Source organism: Lithobates pipiens, unplaced genomic scaffold, assembly GCF_037356315.1.
Source record: "Lithobates pipiens isolate NorthernLeopardFrog02 unplaced genomic scaffold, aLitPip1_a1.2 Scaffold_28, whole genome shotgun sequence".
Taxonomy (NCBI): domain Eukaryota; kingdom Metazoa; phylum Chordata; class Amphibia; order Anura; family Ranidae; genus Lithobates; species Lithobates pipiens.
In genome coordinates, this window is record NW_027507789.1 from 209,143,250 (window position 1) to 209,163,421 (window position 20,172).

Below are 20,172 nucleotides of genomic sequence, written 5' to 3' on the forward strand. Positions count from 1 at the left end.
AGAAAAGGACGCAAATTTCGTTTGGGTGCAATATTGCATGACCGCGCAATTACCAGTTAAAGCAGCGCAGTGCGAAATTGCAAAAAGACCTCTGGTCCTTAAGGTATTTATTGGTCCGAGGCTGAAGTGGTTAAAGCAATCTACTGAGCTGGCCAGAACCACCTCTATAGGGAATCTATTCCACATTTTCACAGCTCTTACTGTGAAGAAACTTTTCTGTATTTGGAGATTAAATCTCTTTTCCTCTAGACGTAAAGAGTGCCCCCTTGTCCTCTGTGTTGATTGTAAAGTGAATAACTCAACACTAAGTTCACTATATGGACCCCTTATATATTTATACATGTTGATCATATCCCCCCTTATTCTCAAGAGTGAATAAATTCAGTTCCTCCAATCTTTCCCCATAGCCGAGCTCCTCCATGCCTCTTATCAGTTTGGTTGCCCTTCTCTGCACTTTCTCCAGTTCCCCGATATACTTTTTGAGAACTGGTGCTCAAAACTGAACTCCGTATTCCAGATGAGGTTTTACTAATGATTTGTACAGGGGGGGCAAAATGATATCTCTCTCTCTCTGGAGTCCATACCTCTCCTAATACAAGAAAGGACTTTGCTCGCTCTGGAAACCGCAGCTTGGCATTGAATGTTATTATTGAGCCAATGATCTACCTACACCCTTAGATCCTTCTCCACCATTGATTCCCTCAGTTGTACTCCCCCTAGTATGTAAGATGCATGCATATTCTTAGCCCCAAGTGCATAACTTTACATTTATCAATATTAAACCTCATCTGCCACATAGTCGCCCAATTAGACTGTGCATTGAGGTCGGCTTGTAAATTGGAGACATCCTGTAATGACGTTATTCCAATGCATAGCTTCATAGACCTCGCTTTGTGCAGTCAAGTTGGAACAGGAAGGGGCCAGCCCCAAACTTTTCCCACAAGGTTAGGATCATGAAATTGTCCAAAATGTCTTGGTATGCTGACGCCTTAAGAGTTCCCTTCACTGGAACTAAGGGGCCAAGTCCAACCCCTGAAAAACAACCGCCCACCATAATCCCCCCTCCAACAAATGATTTGGACCAGTGCACAAAGCAAGGGGCGGGCCAACTCAATATTGAACCCTACGGACCAAGACAAGGGATGCCATTAAAGTTCAAGGCAGGCATCACAATACTTTTGGAAATATAGTGGCAGGGGTTCTCAAAAGTCACTACAACCGTGGAAATAAACTATTTGCTATTTTCCTGTCATATACAAAGGTAAGAGAATCATGTAGACAGTAGGCTACGTGGTATGTATCTAAAATAAACAAAAAGACTCTCGTGCTACTGATTGGAAACCAGACACCAAGAGATCTTGGCTGCCATGAAAGGGTCTATTCAAGATAAGTTAAGGTGCTTTTTATGCTTACAATAATAAGGAAATTCAGCAAAGTTGACGTACTCGTGTAAATTTTAGACCCTTTTCACACTGAGGCAGTTTTCAGGTGCTAGAAATAGCGCCTGAAAACTGCCTCCCAACCTCTGCAATGGGTGCTTTCACACTACGGTGGTGTGCTTGCGGGACGTTTGTAAAAAGTCCTGCAAGCAGCATCTTTGGGGTGGGTTGGGAGCGCTGTATACAGTACTCCCAAAATGCCCCTGCCCATTGCAATCAATGAGCAGCGCTTATGAAGCGCCTAAAAAGCGATTCGGAAGCACCAAAACATGGGAGCTTTTAACCCCTTCTTTGGAGTTAAAAGCACCCTGCTAGTGGCTGATAAGCGGCACTTTAACGTGAGCGTGACCCCAGTGTGAAAGGGGTCCTAATGTACAGGTTCCTTTTAACTGCACCAGACTACCCTGGAACCTGGGGTCAATGCAGGACGAGATGAAAATCTACTGATAAGAAGGTCTATAAACCATTTTCCTGTGTAAAAATTTCCAATGAAATGTGGCAAATGGCTAACGATCATCAGCAGTTTTATTGTTCAGGAGGAAGATACCGCTTGTTTTTGCACATCATATATTTGCATTGGATCACTGAAGTTTTTCCAGTGAAATTCTCCTGAGTTCAACGTCTGTGATACAACCCATTTTTTTTTTTTAAGCTTCTTTGCATAATGAAACTCTGTTGAAAAAGGAGGGCAACTGTACGTGAAAGCTCAACCTTTCCATTTCTGGCAGCCTTGGTCATGGAACAAAAATCGCCATAAGGAAATATTGCTTCCTGTTCCCACAAGGTCAGAACAGTCAAGTTACTATTCATAAGTAAGGAGATCGGTGGAAAAATATTACAATGTTGGCCACGTCCGCATCAGTTGTACGTGGACTTTAAGATTTAAATGGAATTTTCATGATTATTTTTGTGATTCTTCAGGCAGGTGGTAATGCTTACTGCCCTCTGAAAAGAGATCTGTGATGGCCCTTTCGGACGTCTCCTTTGATTATTTTCTTTTATTTAATTATGGCCCGCACCACAACTGAGAGCCAAGCATTTGGTTTGCAGTTGCAGTGGAGGCCCATTGATCTCAATGGGCAAGCTTGACAGATGGTGCCACCCGTCAAACTCTGGAGCAAGAGTTAACAATGGCGCGACCGCGATGGAGCGGTCAGGCTGTTAGAATTTTGGTGGGTGGTAAATTCATGGAAGACAATAGCCAGCTGGAGAGATTTGTCCTTCCATCTTGTTTAGTAGGATGGGGGAATTGAGGTATGACCAAGTTACATATTGAAGTTTTCATTATTTTATTAAAGCGGTAGTAAACCCGCTATTTTTTTTTTTTTTTTTTAACACCTGCAAAGCAAAAGGCATAATGAGCTAGTATGCACCGCATACTAGCTCATTATGAAATACTTACCTTAGAACGAGGCCCCGACATCTGGCACGATCCACGCCGAGGGAGCTGACATGCTCCCTCGGCGTTTCTTCCGGGTATCGCGGCTCTGGCGCCGTGAGTGGCCGGAGCCGCGATATCGTCACTCCCACGCATGCGCGCGGGAGATTTCTTTCCGGCTGCCGGCCACTGCCGGATTTTCAGGCCGAGAAACCCCTCGTGCGCATGCGCCGCTGCAGTCAGCGGCGCATACCGAGGGGATTATCTCCTAAACCGTACAGGTTTAGGAGATATTTTTTTACTTACAGGTAAGCCTTATTATAGGCTTTCCTGTAGGTAAAAGTTACAAAAAAGGGTATACAACCACTTTAAAGCCCCTTTCACACAGGGGACAAACGCCAGCAGCGGATCCGTCTGTTCAGCAGGTCATCTCTTCACTGATCTCTGCTGAGCAGGAGGATGACAGGTTCGTGTGCGCATGTATACAGCCCACTATTCTCTATGGGGCAGTCAGAAGGAAACAGACCGCCTGTCCATTTCCATCTGACTGCCATACGGATCCCCGTCTGTTTTTAGGGGACAGGATCGGATTGGACGTCGGTGGGTCTCGCTGACATCCGCTGCTCCGTAGACAGCAACGGATAGTCGGGTCTGCCTGAAAAACTGACAGGGGGCCCCAATTGGTCCGTCAATTTGCAAAGGTTTCCAGAAAAGATTCAAACAACTTTCATCTGGAATTCTCACACATTTCTAAATTTAATTTAACTGGAAGGATGAGTGAATCCTGCGTGAAGGCTGTGTGAATCTTGTGTCAAAATATTAATACATAGACCCCTTAGCATTATTTTAATCCTACTTCGTTCCATGCATATGTGTGGTGCTCTATAATAAACTCGTTTCCACTGCCTAATCATACAATCCCAATCAATAATGGAATCCAATGCATTTCTTGCAAGTACCAGACTAGATATGTGGACGTTGTAGTAAACACACCTGTGGAGATGCATCCTTCCAGCCCGGACTGGAAAGACAACATTGATGAAACAGCATATCATATGACCAGCAGATCAGGACAGCTTTTAGAACTGTCCCAACATTGGAGCCTTCACTGAATGCTGAAAAGGAAACCCAAGTGGTATCGATATGTAGCAGCCATAGACATAAGTCAAGGTCAGTGAAAATGTAGAATAAAGTGGTTGTCAACCCTCACATATACTCAAGTTAAGTGACTGGCCTCACAGAGATGAAGTAAATCCTCCTACATAAGTTGTACCTGTTTATGTGCAGTCCCTATCCTCTACATATGTTCAAAGTCCAGATATTAAACAGTATTTTTGAGCTTCAGAAGGCAGCGTTTGCGGGAACAGATATCACAAACTGCATAGTATAGAGCCGAGTGTAATCTGAAACCTGAGTGGAGGGAATAGACAACCCACCTGTAAACATCCTCACAGGGAAACAAGCACAGCTGAGGCTGTCAATCATCCACTGTGTGCTATGGAGAGGCATTTCTCCTGGGTTTGTCTGTTATGAACATAGACCAGGGGTAGGCAACCTTTCAGAGGTGGAGACCTACCTAAACAACATGAAAGAGATCGAAGATCACCAGGGATCTGCAGACTTTTTTTTTTAAGAAGTTAGCAAGGCCTAACTAAATAGTAAGGGAAACTTATAAAAATATAATAAAACAAATGTAACTGCAAAAGTATAAACTTGGCCTACCTTAAAAGTGGACAGTATCAGTCAGTAGAGCAGCGGGTGGTGCGTGTCAGTAGAGCAGCGGGTGGTGCGTGTCAGTAGAGCAGCGGGTGGTGCGTGTCAGTAGAGCAGCGGGTGGTGCGTGTCAGTAGAGCAGCGGGTGGTGCGTGTCAGTAGAGCAGCGGGTGGTGCGTGTCAGTAGAGCAGCGGGTGGTGCGTGTCAGTAGAGCAGCCAGTGGTGTCACTAGGACAGCGGGCGGGGTCACTAGGCCAGGGGGCGGTGTCACTCGTTTTTTTTATTTTATTCTTTATTTTTTACAAGTTTCATTAGGGGACTTTGGTTAAATATCAGGTGTTTTAAACAGGCCCCTTAAGTCTCACTTTTATAAAAGAGAAAGGGATTGATGACAGATTACCAGTTCCTTTCTCTGCAGCCTCAGCTGCATTGGACAATGAATGAATGGGAAGTGCTCTGTGCTGAGTGGCTTCTTGTTCAATAAAACCGAAGCATAATAAACACAGTTTACTATGCTTTAATTAACCACTCACTGTGTTTATTCGTAACAATCACTCACTGTGTTCATTTAAATAAAAGCACATAATTACTGATCCCTTTCCCTTGCTCTCCATCCTGAAACATCCCCCCCGCAGAAGCTGGTTGCAGAGGAGAGGAGGGGAAGCTGGTAGCACTGCAGGGGAGCACATGGGGGGGGGGGGGGGGGGGGGTGGTGGCGGGGGGAGAGCTGGACAGCAGAAGAAAGGAAAACCTGGACAATAGATTTTCCTACAATAGCGGCTAAATGTTGGTGGGAGGGAGTGGAGAAGCTGGCTTTCAGCTGCAGCAGGAAGAAATTATAAGGCAGGGATCTGCAATTAGCAGACCTCCAGCTGTTGCAAAACTACAAGTCCCATCATGCCTCTGGGTGTCATGCCTGTGGCTGTCAGAGTCTTGCTATGCCTCATGGGATTTGTAGTTCTGCAACAGCTGGAGGTTCGCTAATTGCAGATCCCTGTTATAAGGGATGGATTGCAGTACATGTCGCCTCTGCTGCCCCTCCTGTCCAGGTTCTGAGGCTCGGCAAGGAAGGGTCACAATCTACACGTCGCCTGCACGCATTCAATGGCTAGATCGAGATCGACGGGTTGCCGACCAACTGCATTGAGTGCCGTAAGTGACACATGCAGATAGCAAATTAGTGAGAGAGGAGAAAATTCACACTAGGTGCTTTGGATAGAGGCAAGTACATACTATACAAGGATATGCTTTCTTAGTTTTTTCAACCACTTTAAGCTGTAACCATTTTTTTTTTTTTTTGTTTAACACTCTCTAGTGGAGAGTTCACCAGTACTTCTGTATGAATCGCTTCTTTAGGTTCTTGTTTTATAGCCCTGATGAAGGGGAATGTTGGGCCCCTGAAACGCAATGGCTGCCTTTAGTCTTTCTGCTGTTATGTGTGACGGTAACACTAAAGGACTCTTGAGAAGATTGTCTGGCGCGTTTTTTTTTTGGTCATCCCATTTAGGAAGAACTTTTTTCAAGGAAGGGGGAGTTAAGACTATAAAGTTTTTTCAAAAGTGGAGTGGAACTGAAGGTTAAAAACTGCAAGCATACTATAGTGCATGTAAGTTCGATTAATGCATTCAGCACTCACAAAGCTGCACAAACCTACCTACCTGCTACAGTCCTAAAAGGAAGCGGATAAATATGCACTGGTTCCTCACTGGGATTTTCAGCAGGGCCAGAAACTTGGCAGAGGAAAGAGGAAGAGAGACAACAAAAGGGTGTTCAAGATCAGATAAAGTCTTGGCACTCATTTTTATTACTAAATATAACTTTAAACTTTGCGGTCCTATTTTTTTACGTTTGGAGGCCAGGCGGCAATTTATAAAACACATTTGAGAATATAAACTGCATACTGTGAGCCTGAGCTCCGTAGTCCTGCCAAACAAATGGGGAATTTTCATGGAGGTGGTATTAAATAGTGCTCATCTTTAAAGTACATTTGTTAAAATGTAATGTAATGCATAACAACATAATATAGCAAAGTTTTGTTATAATGTAAGATGTGCTTTAATTTAAGAGAACCTGTCATCGAAGGGTATTAAATGATATTAGCATTTTATTTACAAGAGATATTTAAAAAAAATATAACATTTATTTACAATAAATACGCAAAAATTCCCTGTATCCAACCTCTGCGATATTCTTCTTCGTACTGCTCCAGCATTTGGAGCCATCTTGGGAGACTCTTAGGTCACAGTAGGGGGCCTTGCATGTTTGCACAGCCACAACCCTTGGCCAAGATTCGAGGAACACGGCGCCACATAGGGCAGCAAGGATTACCGTACCATGGCAATAAGACCATTTTAGAAGTTGCGCTTACTTTCAGACTTGTCAGTAGAGTCCCCATTGAACCTAGCAGCATCTGGATCCAGTTTATGGATATCTTCAGATGCTATTTGGTCTTGCGGTGTGGGTGTTGATGATCTCCCATTGCTGCACTGAGGCATCTCTAGAGGCTTTTTCTTGCTAGCACTGCTTCCGGTTAAGTCCTCACATAGCTTGTTAAACATTTTCTTGTGAGGAACCCGGACAAACCTGTGAAATTCTAATACAGAAAAAAAAAAACATTAAAAAAAATACAAAGTCAGTATTGTTAACATCATAACCATTCGGCAGCTCAGCTCCCCACTCCCAGCAGTAACAGGGGTTCTGGGAAAACATGACCTGCTCTTAACTGCTAAGAGCAGAACAACTTAAATGGACACGAAAAGGTTCATTTTTTTTTTTAAATAACAAACATATCATACTTCCACTGTGCAGCTGGTTTTGCACAGAGTGGCCCCGAACCTACTCTTCTGGGGTCCCTCTGCGGCTCTCTCGGCTCCTCCCCACATCAGATAACCCCCTGGAAGAAGCACTCTCCCGGGGGGGGGTTACCTTGTGGGCACGCGCCTGAATCCAGCATTCGGCGTCCATAGACACCGATTACAGGACTCGGCCCCGCCCCCCAGCGGCCACGTCACTGGATTTAATTGACAGCAGCGGGAACCAATAGCTGCGCTGCTATCAATCTATCCAACAGCCGAGAACCCCCTAGCAGAGAGATGGCGCGTTAAGGAAAAAAAAATATAAACTGTAAAACTTTTGCAGACTTTGCTTACGCCACGAGTCTGAGTGATGTAAAAGATATATATGCTAAATTTCAAGAAGATTGGATAATATTTAGAGGTTGCACACTTTGATCCGTTTTGTAAAAAAGGCAAAAAAAAATAAGATTTTTCAATGTTCATTACTTTTATTGGGAAAACTAGAAATCACAAACTTAAAATACTATTAAAACTATACACAAAGATTAATAGGTAATATGATAGGCAAAATGAATGATACAATCTCTTGTATTCTGTCATGTCATGGATCCCAAACAATTCAAAGAACTTCTTTGTTTTATTAGTAACGAAATGGCTCAGGTCTTTTCCTTCATAAAACGTGTTTTTACCCTCTAAGCGTTTCACTTTCTTTGCAGGGTTGGTTTCGAAATTTTTAGTCATATTTTCCTTAACAGTCTGAGTAATACGTTCGTCCAAAAAAGCCAATCCTACGTTTGTTTCTGACAGATACCAAAGGTGTCTCTTAGCAACTGTGAGAGCACATTTTTTGACGTCTGCATCTGTGTAAGTGCTCAAAAGCTGTAGCATATCCAAATCATTCTTTGGAGCCCAACGGCTTACAATTGCCTCATGCCAAAAGCGAACAAATATGAGGCGGACAAAATGTGCAACTCGTTTCATTCCTTCCAACTGTCATTGAGGAATATTCAACTGTTTAGTGAAGAGGACAATTTCAAGTGCATGTATTGCCCTTTGCCATCCACCTTGCTTGATGCAGTGCCCCTGGGATCCTGAAACTGAAGTTGTTTTTAGACCAACCTCCTAGGTACAGGAGTGAGAGTTGTAATAATTCTTTGTAGTCTTCTCTTGGGTGACTTCCATCTTTTAGGAAATTTTTGGATGTAGTTAACCATTTTCACTTGTTCTTCTAGAAAGCCTTGAATGGGACTTTCTTCATCCAGCATTGCTGTATATGACTTATTATCAAGTGAAGTCCACAGACTTTGCTTTGATAAAAGTGATCAATGTATGCAACCCCTAATTATTATTCAATCTTCTTGAAATTTGGCATATATATCTTTTACATCACTGAGACTCGGGGTGTAAGCAAATTCACATGAAAATCACATCTTTGGAAAAATGAAACACCCTACGGCGTGTCCCAGTGGGACAAGTTCAAGAGTTCAGGTAAGTAAAACGGGGGCTGGTCACTGACAGTTGTTTTTTTACCTTAATGCATTAAGGTGAAAAAACACAACCCCTTTATTCATCAAAGTTCACAGCAGCAGCACTGAATGCACTACAGTGTCAGCCACTAAAGAGGTCAGTATGGGCTCGTTTTAAAGTGATTGTTATTAAAAAAATAAATAAATAAATACTGTCCTTTACAAACATGTTCAAACTTACCTACTGACAGTGGCCGCGAAAACTCCTATTTTCGGGTCCCCCCCCCCCCCCCCAGCGCGCCTGGCCCCTTTCCATGGAGTGCCCCCATGGGAAGCGGCTTTCCATGGGGGCACTCGTGCATGCTTGCTCCCGCGTCCTGCTGCTGTGTCCAATGAGACAGACAGTGGCACTCAGTCCCGCCACCTCAGCTCCCACGTCACTGGCTTTGATTGACAGCACTGGGAGTGAGTGGAGAAAAGACTCAGTTAGACTTACCGGTGACGGTATTTCTAAGAGCCTTTCAGGACAACCCCGGAGAGAGTGTAGCTCCACCTTGCAATCAGGAAACACATGCCCACTTTAAAAACACCTCCTCTTCCTCCATGGCTTCAGTTATTGTGGCCTTCCGACGCTGGAAAACAAAGCACAGAAAGCACAACACCATGGTAGAACTTAATACATTTACTAAGCATAACCTAGGGAGGGAAGTAACGGTTGTCCTGAAAGGCTCTTAGAAATACCGTCACCGGTAAGTCTAACTGAGTCTTTCTCAAATCGCCTTTCAGGACAACCCCGGAGAGGATAACCGAGAAACTTACCCTAGGGCGGGACTACTGCCTGCAGTACCTTCCTGCCGAAGGCCTGATCTGCTGCAGACAGTAGATCTAACCGGTAATGCCGGAGAAATGTCGAATAACTGGACCAAGTGGCAGCCTTGCAGATTTGTTCAGGCGTGGCACCGGCCCTTTCAGCCCAGGAAACTGCCGTGGATCTAGTAGAGTGGGCAGCAATACCTGAGGGAGGTATTTCTCCTTTTGCTTTATAGGCTTCTGTTATAGCCAACTTAAGCCACCTACCCAGCGTACTTTTAGAAGCTTTCTCCCCCTTGCGTGATCCAGAAAATATCACAAAGAGGGCGTTTGATTTTCTAAATTCTTTAGTAACTTTCAGAAACTGTAAAAGACATCTTCTCACATCCAATGTGTGAAAAACTTCCTCTCCTGCATTTACTGGGCTTGCAGAGAATGTAGGTAACACTATTTCCTGTGATCGATGGAAAGTTGAGGATACTTTCGGTAGGAATGCTGGATCCGTCCTCAGTACCACCCTGTCCTGATAAATTCTAAGGAAGGGTTCTGTAATAGCTAGAGCTTGGAGCTCGCTGACTCTCCTGGCCGAGGTGATGGCCACCAAAAAGATTGTTTTTAAAACCACCTTCTGCAAAGAAGCTTCCTGTAAGGGTTCAAACGGTGCTCCCGAGAGACCCTGTAAAACTGTAGACAAATCCCAACTGGGAAAGTCTTTAAGGGCTACTGGTCTATTTCGAGCAAGAGCCCTAAAAAATCTAGAAATTAAAGTTTCTTTAGATAAAGTCTTTTCAAAGAAAACTGATAAGGCAGCCACCTGAGTCTTCAGGGTACTGGCTGCGAGACCCTTCTCCATTCCTTCATGGAGAAACTCCAAGACTGACACCGTGCTCTTGACCTTGAGTTCTCTAGAACTGCACCAGGAGTTGAACTTTTTCCAGACCTTCATGTAAATTGCCTGTGTAACTGCCTTCCTACTGGACAGCAGGGTCTTTACTACTTTATCTGAGAGACCTTTAGCCTTTAACAGGTCCTCCTCAGAAACCAGGCGGTTAGCTGCAGGAGTTCCACTTCTGGATGACTTACTGTCCCCTGGGATAACAGATCTTTTCTGAGTGGTAACCTCCATGGGGGCTTCGAGGCTAGGTTTCGAAGACCCGCGAACCAGGGTCTTTTTGGCCAAAAAGGAGTGACTAGTATTAAGTCTGTCCTTTCTTCCCTGAATTTCCTCAGTACTAGTGGAATTAGAGGAAAGGGGGGAAAGGCATAGCACAGCTGGTAATGCCAGGGGTGAGCGAATGCATCCAACCCTATTGCTGCATCTCCTCGGTGAAGAGAAAAGAATCTGTCCACCTTTGAGTTCTGCTGGCTGGCAAAAAGGTCTACCTGAGGAACCCCCCAGGCCTCGGAGATCATCAGGAACACTTCCTGATTCAGACTCCATTCTGCCTCTAGCAATTTGCGCCTGCTTAGGAGGTCCGCAAACAAATTCTGAGAGCCCTTCAGATGCACTGCCGATAGTGAGGCTGTGTTCTGTTCTGCCCAGGCTAACAACAGATTGGCCAGCTCCATCAAGCTCCTGCTTCTGGTTCCCCCTTGCTTCATAATGTAGGTAACCGCTGTTGTGTTGTCTGACAACACCTGAACATGGTGGCCTCTCAAACTCTGCTGAAATGCCACTAAACCCAGAAAGATCGCCTTCAACTCCCTCCAGTTGGATGATCTTTGAGCTTCCTGTTTGGACCAGACCCCCTGAGATGTCTGACCATCCAGATGGGCTCCCCAGCCCCAGGCACTTGCGTCTGTAGTAAGGCGCTTGTCCACAGGAAAGGTCCACACCAGGCCCCTTGAGAGGTTTGCCTGGTCTCTCCACCACCAAAGAGCCCTTTTCGTCTTTGACGAAATTTTTAGCTGTTTTTCCAAAGGATCCTGATGGGACCAGCTTGACAGAACCTCCCTCTGAAGGGGTCTGGAATGGAACCTGGCCCACTGAACAGCCGGGATTGCTGCCGTAAGCAGGCCCAGAACTGCCATAGCCATCCTGACTGAGACTGTCTGGTTGCTCTGTATCCGCTGTACAGCTAGCTGTAACTTTTCCTGTTTTTCCAACGGCAGGAAAACTTTCTGGAGAATCGAATTTAATGTATACCCCAGAAATTTCATTTCCTGTGAGGGGGTCAGGATTGACTTCTCTAGGTTTAGAAGCCATCCCAGGCCCTCGAGGTGAGACTGGGCCCTCTGGAGATTGACTAGGACCTGCTCCCTGGAGTCTGCAAAAAACAAAAGGTCGTCCAGATAAGGAACGACTGGAATCCCCTTCAATTTCAGGGGTTCCAAAGCCTCTGCCATAATCTTCGTAAAGACCCTGGGAGAGGACGAGAGTCCGAACGGCAGAGCCCTGAATTGGAGGTGCCATACCTAACTCCCTACCTTCAATGCCAGGCGCAGGAACTGCTGCGATGCCTGATGAATTGGTATATGAAGGTAGGCATCCCTTAGGTCCAGGGATGCCATGAAGCATTCTGGGGTCAACAGCTTTGTGATGGAGAAAATTGTATCCATCCTGAAATGTTTGTACCGAATGAACCTGTTCAGGAATTTCAGATTCAGGATTAGACGGTACTTCCCTGAGGGTTTTTTCACCAGAAAAATATGTGAATAAAAACCCCCGCCCTGCTGGCTTACTGGGACTTGAATCAGAACCTCTTGCTGTATCAGCTCCTGTAACAACAGCTTCATTGCAGAGGCCTTCTCCTGATCCCTTGGCAATGTTGTCACATAAAACCTGCTCGGGGGTAGTTCTGAAAACTCCAACCTGTACCCCTGATCGACAACGCTCTTCACGAACAGATTTGGAGACAGCCTGTCCCATTGTTCGCGAAAAGCTGACAGTCTCCCCCCCACTGGGGAGATATTGTCACTTGTTCTTAGGGGACTGCTCTGGGGGAGATCTAAAGAGGACTCCACCCCTGCCTTTGCCCTTCTGTGAACCCCATCTGCTCTTGTGCTCCTGGTCTTTTTTATGGGACTGCTGAAAAGCACGAAAAATTCTTTTTAGCAATCTGCTTTTTCTTAACTGGAAAAGCCTTCTTTTTATCGGCTGTTCTATCCAGCACAGACTCTAAATCAGGACCAAAGAGCAAGTCACCCGAGAAGGGAAGACCACACAGCTTGACCTTAGAGGCAGTGTCCCCAGACCATGTTTTCAGCCAAACTGCTCTCCTGGCTGAATTTACAAGAGCCGAAGACCTAGCGGCCAGTTTAACTGATTCTGCTGATGCATCCGCCATGTATTTGACTGCATTCAGGATCAGTGGAAAGGACTCTAAGAGATCCTTGCGGGGTGTCCCCGCCTCAATATGGCTCTTCAGCTTCTCTACCCAACATTCCAGATTCCTGGCCACCACCGTAGCTGCCATTGCTGGTTTTAGACTGACTGACGCAGCATCCCAAGCTTTTTTAAGGATGGAGTCAGCTTTTTTGTCCATTGGGTCTTTAAGGATCCCCATATCTTCAAAGGCTAGATCCGTTCGTCTGGATACCTGCGAGAAAGCTGCATCGACTCTGGGTTTCTTGTTCCAAACCTCTGAGTCCTTATCTTCGAAGGGAAACCTTCTTTTGAGAGCTTTAGAGAAGAAAGGGGCTTTTTCTGGGTCCTTCCACTCCTTTCTCACTGAGTCTGAGAGGACCCTGTGGACAGGAAAAACTCGCCGTTTTGTTTCGTCCAACCCCTGGTACATTTTGTCATGAACTGACAGTTGTACTCTTTCTTCCTGAATTTCTAGAGTAGTGTAGATTGCTTTTAAAATATCATCTACTTCCTCTAGTGATAGCTTGAATTTGGAGCCCCTGCTATCTTCTTCCTCTTCCTCCTCCTCCTCCTCAGAATCCCTGAAGGAGATGAGAGTACTACCCCCTTCGTCTCCAGACTCTTCAGTTTCCACCTGTCTGGATGACGACGCCCTGGGGCTGGGCGGTAAGTTCTGAGGCTCGGTCTGTGCGGGAGGGTTTTGTATCAGGATGGACTTGACTGAACTCAAAGAGTTTGTCAGCTCTTTAACCGAAGAAAACAAATCCTTATATTGTTGAGATGTTTCCTCTTCCACCAATTCTCTGATACAATTTCTGCACATTGCCTTCTGCCATGAATCTCTGAGGGGGGTTTTGCAGGAAGGACATTTTCTCTGACCTGGTCTAGCTTTTCCTAGTGATTTTTCCTGAAACGACATACAGGTTTAATTCACTAAAAGCTCTCAACAACCAGTTGCTTAACACCAAGCCAGTGCAGAGACCCACCACCAAACAGACCTACTAGTGAGACCCCAGAACTAGGCTGCAAAAGGTCAGAGCGAAGTCCACCTCTGACCTGCAGCGACAGGCCCCCAAGAGGGGGGAACAAACAAAGACATACCCACAGTAAAGCAGAGGGTGCCAGTGCACCTTACGTACCTGGGCTGGACCGGTGCTGGGGGCGCCTGTCTCCGCCATAGCTGGCTTGCACTCTTCCATCGTTTGAGTGAGGCAGCTATTTTACAAACAGCTCTCATTTTAAATTTTCCCGGCCGCCGCGTCATCAAGGCCGGCCGGAAGCGGAAGCACACGGTCACCTGACCCGCCCCATGACCCCTGCGTTCCAGGCGCTGAACCACGGCGCCACGCCCCCTCAGAGCGCCCGCGCGTCACCGTGAACGACGCCGTCGCCGCCCGGGACCCGGCGCCGAAAACGGAGCCATGCCGCTGACCTGCAGCGGCCTCCGCCAGCAACAGAGCCCTCCCTGCGCTAACAAGCGGACACCGGGCACCCGACGCCGGCACTCCGAGGGTCCTTACTCCCGTGAGATGGCGGGACCAGGAGCTCCAGGAGTCCTCTCCCCGTGGAGATGCTGCTGGGGGTCAAAGAGAAACAACCTGCAACAAAAGGTAAGCCTTACTCCCCTGCAGAGAGTGTAGCTCTCCCTGGTTCAGGCACATGCTTCCTCCAAGGAGGAAACACAATAACTGAAGCCATGGAGGAAGAGGAGGTGTTTTTAAAGTGGGCATGTGTTTCCTGATTGCAAGGTGGAGCTACACTCTCTCCGGGGTTGTCCTGAAAGGCGATTTGAGAAAGATCTGCAGACATGCACAGCACTGGACTGAATGAGGACTAAGGTAGGTAATGGGGGGGGAGGGAGGGAAAGGTTTAGGCTTTACAACCACTTTAAGTTCATTTACTATTTGATAAGAATACGTAAATGTATAGAATAGACTGCAATCTCTCACCTCTCAGCAGAGGGTAGTCCTCTGGTTTCTCTGTAAGCAAAGCTGCAATCTCGCACACCATTGTGTCATAGTTGTCTGTCTTCTTGTAGGAGGTGAGGGCTGCAGAAAAGCGCTTATAATTCTCTTCTCCCAATCCCTCTTTCACCTGCTTCAGGTAAGTCGATATCTGCTCTTGCTGGTCTTTCTTAGGAGGGGCAACGCTATAGTTGCTGGCAGGAGCTGTAGAAAAAAATTTGAAGTATTATATTAAAAGCGCTAGATAGAGAGGTGAAGTATACATATAAATCATCTGCTAAAATCACACGTGTCAAACACAAAGCCCGCGGTCCTGAATCCAGCCTGTCCAGGCTATTTCATGTGGATGCGGCAACCCCCTAGTTTCCGCCCCTCTCCTCTCAGCCTCCCTCACCCCCACCTGTCTGTCTCAGCAGTCCACAGTAGAGAAGAGGACAGAACTCCTCCTACAGATCCTGCACCTCTCTGTGCAGCCGCAGTACCCGCCTCATCCCTGCTTCCCCTTGTCTCAGCATTCAGAAGATTCCGGCAGCTGGCTCCAGTCCTCCTCCAGACCCTGCACTTTCTTCTTCCCAGCTCTGCCTCTAGATTCTTCCCAGCATCAACACAAGTTAATGGACGTGCACTGTGATGTAAGGGGGGGGGGGGGGGGGGACTCTTGACTACTTAACCACTAGACCCCCGGAAGATTTACCCCCTTCATGACCAGGCCATTGACAAGTGGAAGAATTGCGGCCAAAAAGCCATACCTCCAACGTGAAAACAAGGCTAAGTGACTTAACTATGGACGAAAACATAGGAACTGGGGCACAGAAAAATCACAGCAGGTGTTCTGGACTGATGGGTCAAAATATTAAATATTTCGCTGTATCAGGAGGCAGTTTGTTGGTGAAGGGCTGGAGAGCGCTACAATAATAAGTGTCTCCAGGCAACCGTGAAGCATGGTGGAGGTACCTTGCAAGTTTGGGGCTGCATTTCTGCAAATGGAGTTGGAGATTTGGTCAGGATCATTGATGTCTTCAATGCTTATAAATACAGGCAGATACTTATCCATCATGCCTTACCATCAGGGAGGCGTATGATTGGCCCTAAACTTATTCTGCAACAATTCACCTTTTCAGAAAACATTTTAAGCATTAGAGGGAAATCTTTCTAATAATGCAAGTACTGTATGAAATTCTATTATAGGTAGTACCAATCACAGGAACAATAGCATACTAGAAAAGCTACAATTTCTGGGGAAATTGTGTGAAGTGTTCTTGCCTCCACCTACAGTAGTCTACAGCCGCGTACACACGGGCGGACTGTATGGCCAACTTAGTCCGTCAGACAATCCGACGGACAGTCCGTCCTACTTTCGAATGAACGGACTTGACCACACACGATGAACAAACAGTCCGTCGAAAGCTTGCGCGATGACGTGTACAGCACGTACGACGGGACTAGAAATAGGACGTCCAATACACAGCAATGCAACCTTCCGCCGTGTAAATCCTTTCTGAGCATGCGCCATACTTAGTCCGTCCAACTAGCCTACTCACGAGCGGATTGTCCGCTGAAACCAAAGTCTGACGGACAATATTACGGAAATTCCTAAATACTTAGTCCGCCAGACTGCACGCTGAAAAAGTCCGCTGAAACCCACACACGAGCGGACTGTCCGCTGAAATGTGTTTCGACGGACTAAGTTGGCCAGACAGTCCGTCCGTCCGTGTGTACGCGGCTTACAACTGGCGGAGTAACTGGGTGGAGCGGCTTGAGTAACTTGTGTGATTGGAGTGGCTGGAGTAACTGTGAAAAGTGTTAAAAAGCTTAATATTTTAAAAAGTATAAATAGTAGTAAAAAAGTTGAAGAAGTCCCATCATTAGCTGAAAGAGCTGAACACTTTAAAAAAAAAAAAAAATTCCCTTTCAAAAATGTTTTTTTTTTCTTTCAAAAATTATTTTTAATTGTTTTTTTCCCCAAAAATTATTATTCTTTTTTTTTGATGGGGTGTCAAATTATTTGGCTGATCATGGGGGGGTCATAATGTTTTGGCTGATCATGGGGTGGTCATAATGTTTTGGCTGATCATAATGTGGTCATAACGTTTTGGCTGATCATATGGGGGGGGTCAAAAATGTTTTGACTGATCATGGGGTTGTCAGCTTTTGTCACCTCCCACTCTATTTCGTGAACCATTTGGCGAAACGTTCCACAAATCGGAAACAATCCGCACGTTTCGGTATATTACTGTCTTTGTAGTTTAAAATCGGTGGGAGGAGTTAGGGTGGTACATTTGGCTATAATAATATTAACCCTTTCCCGCCGAGCGTACGCAGATGTGCGTACTCTGCTTCCGGGGGGTATACCGGGATGATGCCCGCACCTGCAGGCATCATCCCGGTACCGTTTTGTTCAGCGGGCGATTGGCTATCCAGGCATAACAACCGATGCGGCTAAAAGCTGCTCGGCTGTTATGCCGGAGGAGCGGGAGGGGACGTCCCCCCCTCCCGCCGCTGTTACCGGTGCTCCCGCTCGATCGGGAGCACCGATTCGCCATCCGATGCCTCCGGCCGCTGGGGAGGAACTGGAACGAAGCCGTAATCGGCTTCGTTCCAGTCTCCTCATAGTAAACACGGAAGCAACGTCATGACGTCACTTCCCGTTTACTCGGCTGCCAATGGCGCCGGTTTTAAAAAAATATCCGGTATTCAGAATCGCCGTTTTCGGCGATCTGAATACACTGAAGTCTAAAGGAGGGGTGGGGGGTCTTTTAGACCCCCGATCCCTCCATAAAGAGTACCTGTCACCGCCTATTACTGTCACAAGGGATGTTTACATTCCTTGCGACAGCAATAAAAGTGATCAATTTTTTTAATTTTTTTTTTAAACAATTTAGTCATTTTTAAATAAATAAAAAAAATGTTTTTAAAGCGCCCGCCGTCCCCGCAAGCTCGCGAAGCAAAGAAAACGAATACGGAAGTCGCGCCCGCGTATGTAAACGGTGTTCAAATCACACATGTGAGGTATCGCCGCGATCGTCAGAGCGAGAGAAATAATTCTAGCACTAGACCTCCTCTGTAAAGCTAACCTGGTAACCGTAAAAAATGTTTAAAGCGTTGCCTATTGAGATTTTTAGGTACCGTACTTTGTCGTCAATCCACAAGTTGCGTGCAATTATAAAGTGTGACATGTTTGGTATCTATTTACTCGGCGTAACATTATCTTTCACATTATGCAAAAAAATTGGGCTAATTTTACTGTTTTTTTTTTTTTAATTCATGAAAGTGTCCCTTTTCCCAAAAAGTTGCATTTAAAACACCGCTGCGCAAATACCGTGTGACATAAAATAATGCAACAATCGCCGTTTTATTCTCTAGAGTCTCTGTTAAAAAAATATATATAATGTTTGGGGGTTCCAAGTAATTTTCTAGTAGAAAATATGGATTTTAACTTGTAAACACCAAATTCCAAAAATAGGCTTAGTCATGAAAGGGTTAATATATAAGTGAAACAGTAAGTGGTCTTGCTATGCAAGAACACTTAATGATCATCATCAGCAAATAATTATTGATAGTTTTCAAACTGTCCCGCAGGCCAGATGTGGCCCTTTGCTTGACTTTATACAGCCCTTTGGGCACCATGCCATTCAACTGAACTTATGATGGGGAACCATTCCTCCTACAGACACTAACAATGGGGCACTATTCCTACCTTGAACACCAACAATGGGGCACTGTTCCTTCCTCTAAACCCAATGATGGGGCACTATTCCTTCCTCTAAACCTAATGATGGGGCACTATTCCTTCCTCTAAACCCAATAATTGGTCACTATTCCTTTCACTAAACCCAATGATGAGGCACTATCCCTTCCTCTAAACCCAATGATGGGGCACTATTCCTTCCACTGAACCCAATGATGGGGCAATATTTACTCTCAGTGACACCAGGACATTTTCTAATCCCATTGGCCACAGTCTCGCCTTCTTAGAGGCTCAAGGGCTGTAGACTAGCCTTTTGTTCAGAAAGTTTGGCGATTCCTGATAATTGCCATACATACAACTGCTACTGAAGAATATAATGCCTAGTGTACACGGGCCGAATGTCGGGAGACATCGGTTGGTTCAATAAAAATTGTCCAACATTCAGCCCGTGTGCATGTCAGCCAGTCCTACAGAAGCTAACCGTTTGGCCTGCTTCTGTCGGACAAGCATCCTGGAAAACAAGCAGCCGACTGGCTCACAATCAGTGCTTTCGGCCAATGGTTGAAAGCGCTGACTGGAGTGATTTGGTGGGGGGTGGCTGTTCTCCTGTCAGAACACAACAGCCCAGTAGGGGAGATTGTGGTACTGCAGATTGCGGTACAACAGCCGACTAAGTACAGCAGCTACGACCGGAGCGGTCAGATTTTATTTTTTTAAACGATTCGTGTGTACGAGGCTTTAGGCATTTGTCATTGAATATTCCAGGTGACATTTCTTTTTAGAAGCCCAAAACATCTTTCCCATCATTCCCTGCACCAGATGAAATTTCAATCTAGTCTTTTAGTGGGATTGTCTGCAGTCAGGATCCATCCAGAGGCCTGAATCGGCAGCTGGCTCTGCCTCTCAGCGAGCCAGCCACTCCTACCCCCTTGCACAGCCCTGAAGATGCAGACAGAGCTGATGACTGACAGTCACCACTCTGCTCAGAGCGGAGGGGAGAACTGATCAATCACCCATGTTTGATCACTCAGTTCTCAGTGCATTAATGGCGGGGGGACAGATGCAGCATCAGCTCAATGGTTAGAGCAGAGGGGAGAACTGAGTGATCAGTATTTGATGGCTCAGTTCAGAGCTGGCCGGGGACAGATGCAGCATCAGATCGATGGTCAGAGTGGAGGGGAGAACTAAGTGATCAGCAGTATTTGATTGCTCAGTTCTCAGTGCAGAGCTGGTGAGGGACAGATGCGGCATCACATCGATGCTGCATTTTACCTAGGTGAGTATAAAATGTTTCCCCCCCCCCCCCCCAGCCCCCTACTCCTCTTCTAAATTCCCCATCATCTCTACAACACTTACCTTTCATTCGCCAATGCCCCTCCATTTGGCCACTAGGACCAGGAAAAGAAAGCCCTGTGCAAATTTCCAAACCAACTTTTCGGAGCTTACACAGAGCTACAGACTCCATCAATGCCACCCTGTGACGGAGCTTTCACATGGAACATAGGGGGGTCAGTCACATCCATACCAGGATGTACTGTGTATTTTATTTTACACAACGTAGCTGAAGAGAGCGTGGGGGATGAAATGGTCACTTTCACAGAACGTTTTACA

The 20,172-nt window shown here is 46.0% G+C and overlaps 1 protein-coding gene across 1 annotated transcript in view; it reads right to left on the bottom strand.

Moving 5' to 3' along the window:
- The window catches only part of RTEL1 (regulator of telomere elongation helicase 1), a gene marked incomplete at its 5' end in the record, with an annotated part of 273,291 nt that overhangs the window by 71,281 nt on the left and 181,838 nt on the right, over positions 1–20,172 (bottom strand). Inside the window, 3 exon segments of the mRNA XM_077460418.1 lie at positions 6,190–6,261; positions 6,900–7,124; positions 14,859–15,077. Coding sequence (XP_077316544.1) covers positions 6,190–6,261; positions 6,900–7,124; positions 14,859–15,077 — 516 coding nt within the window.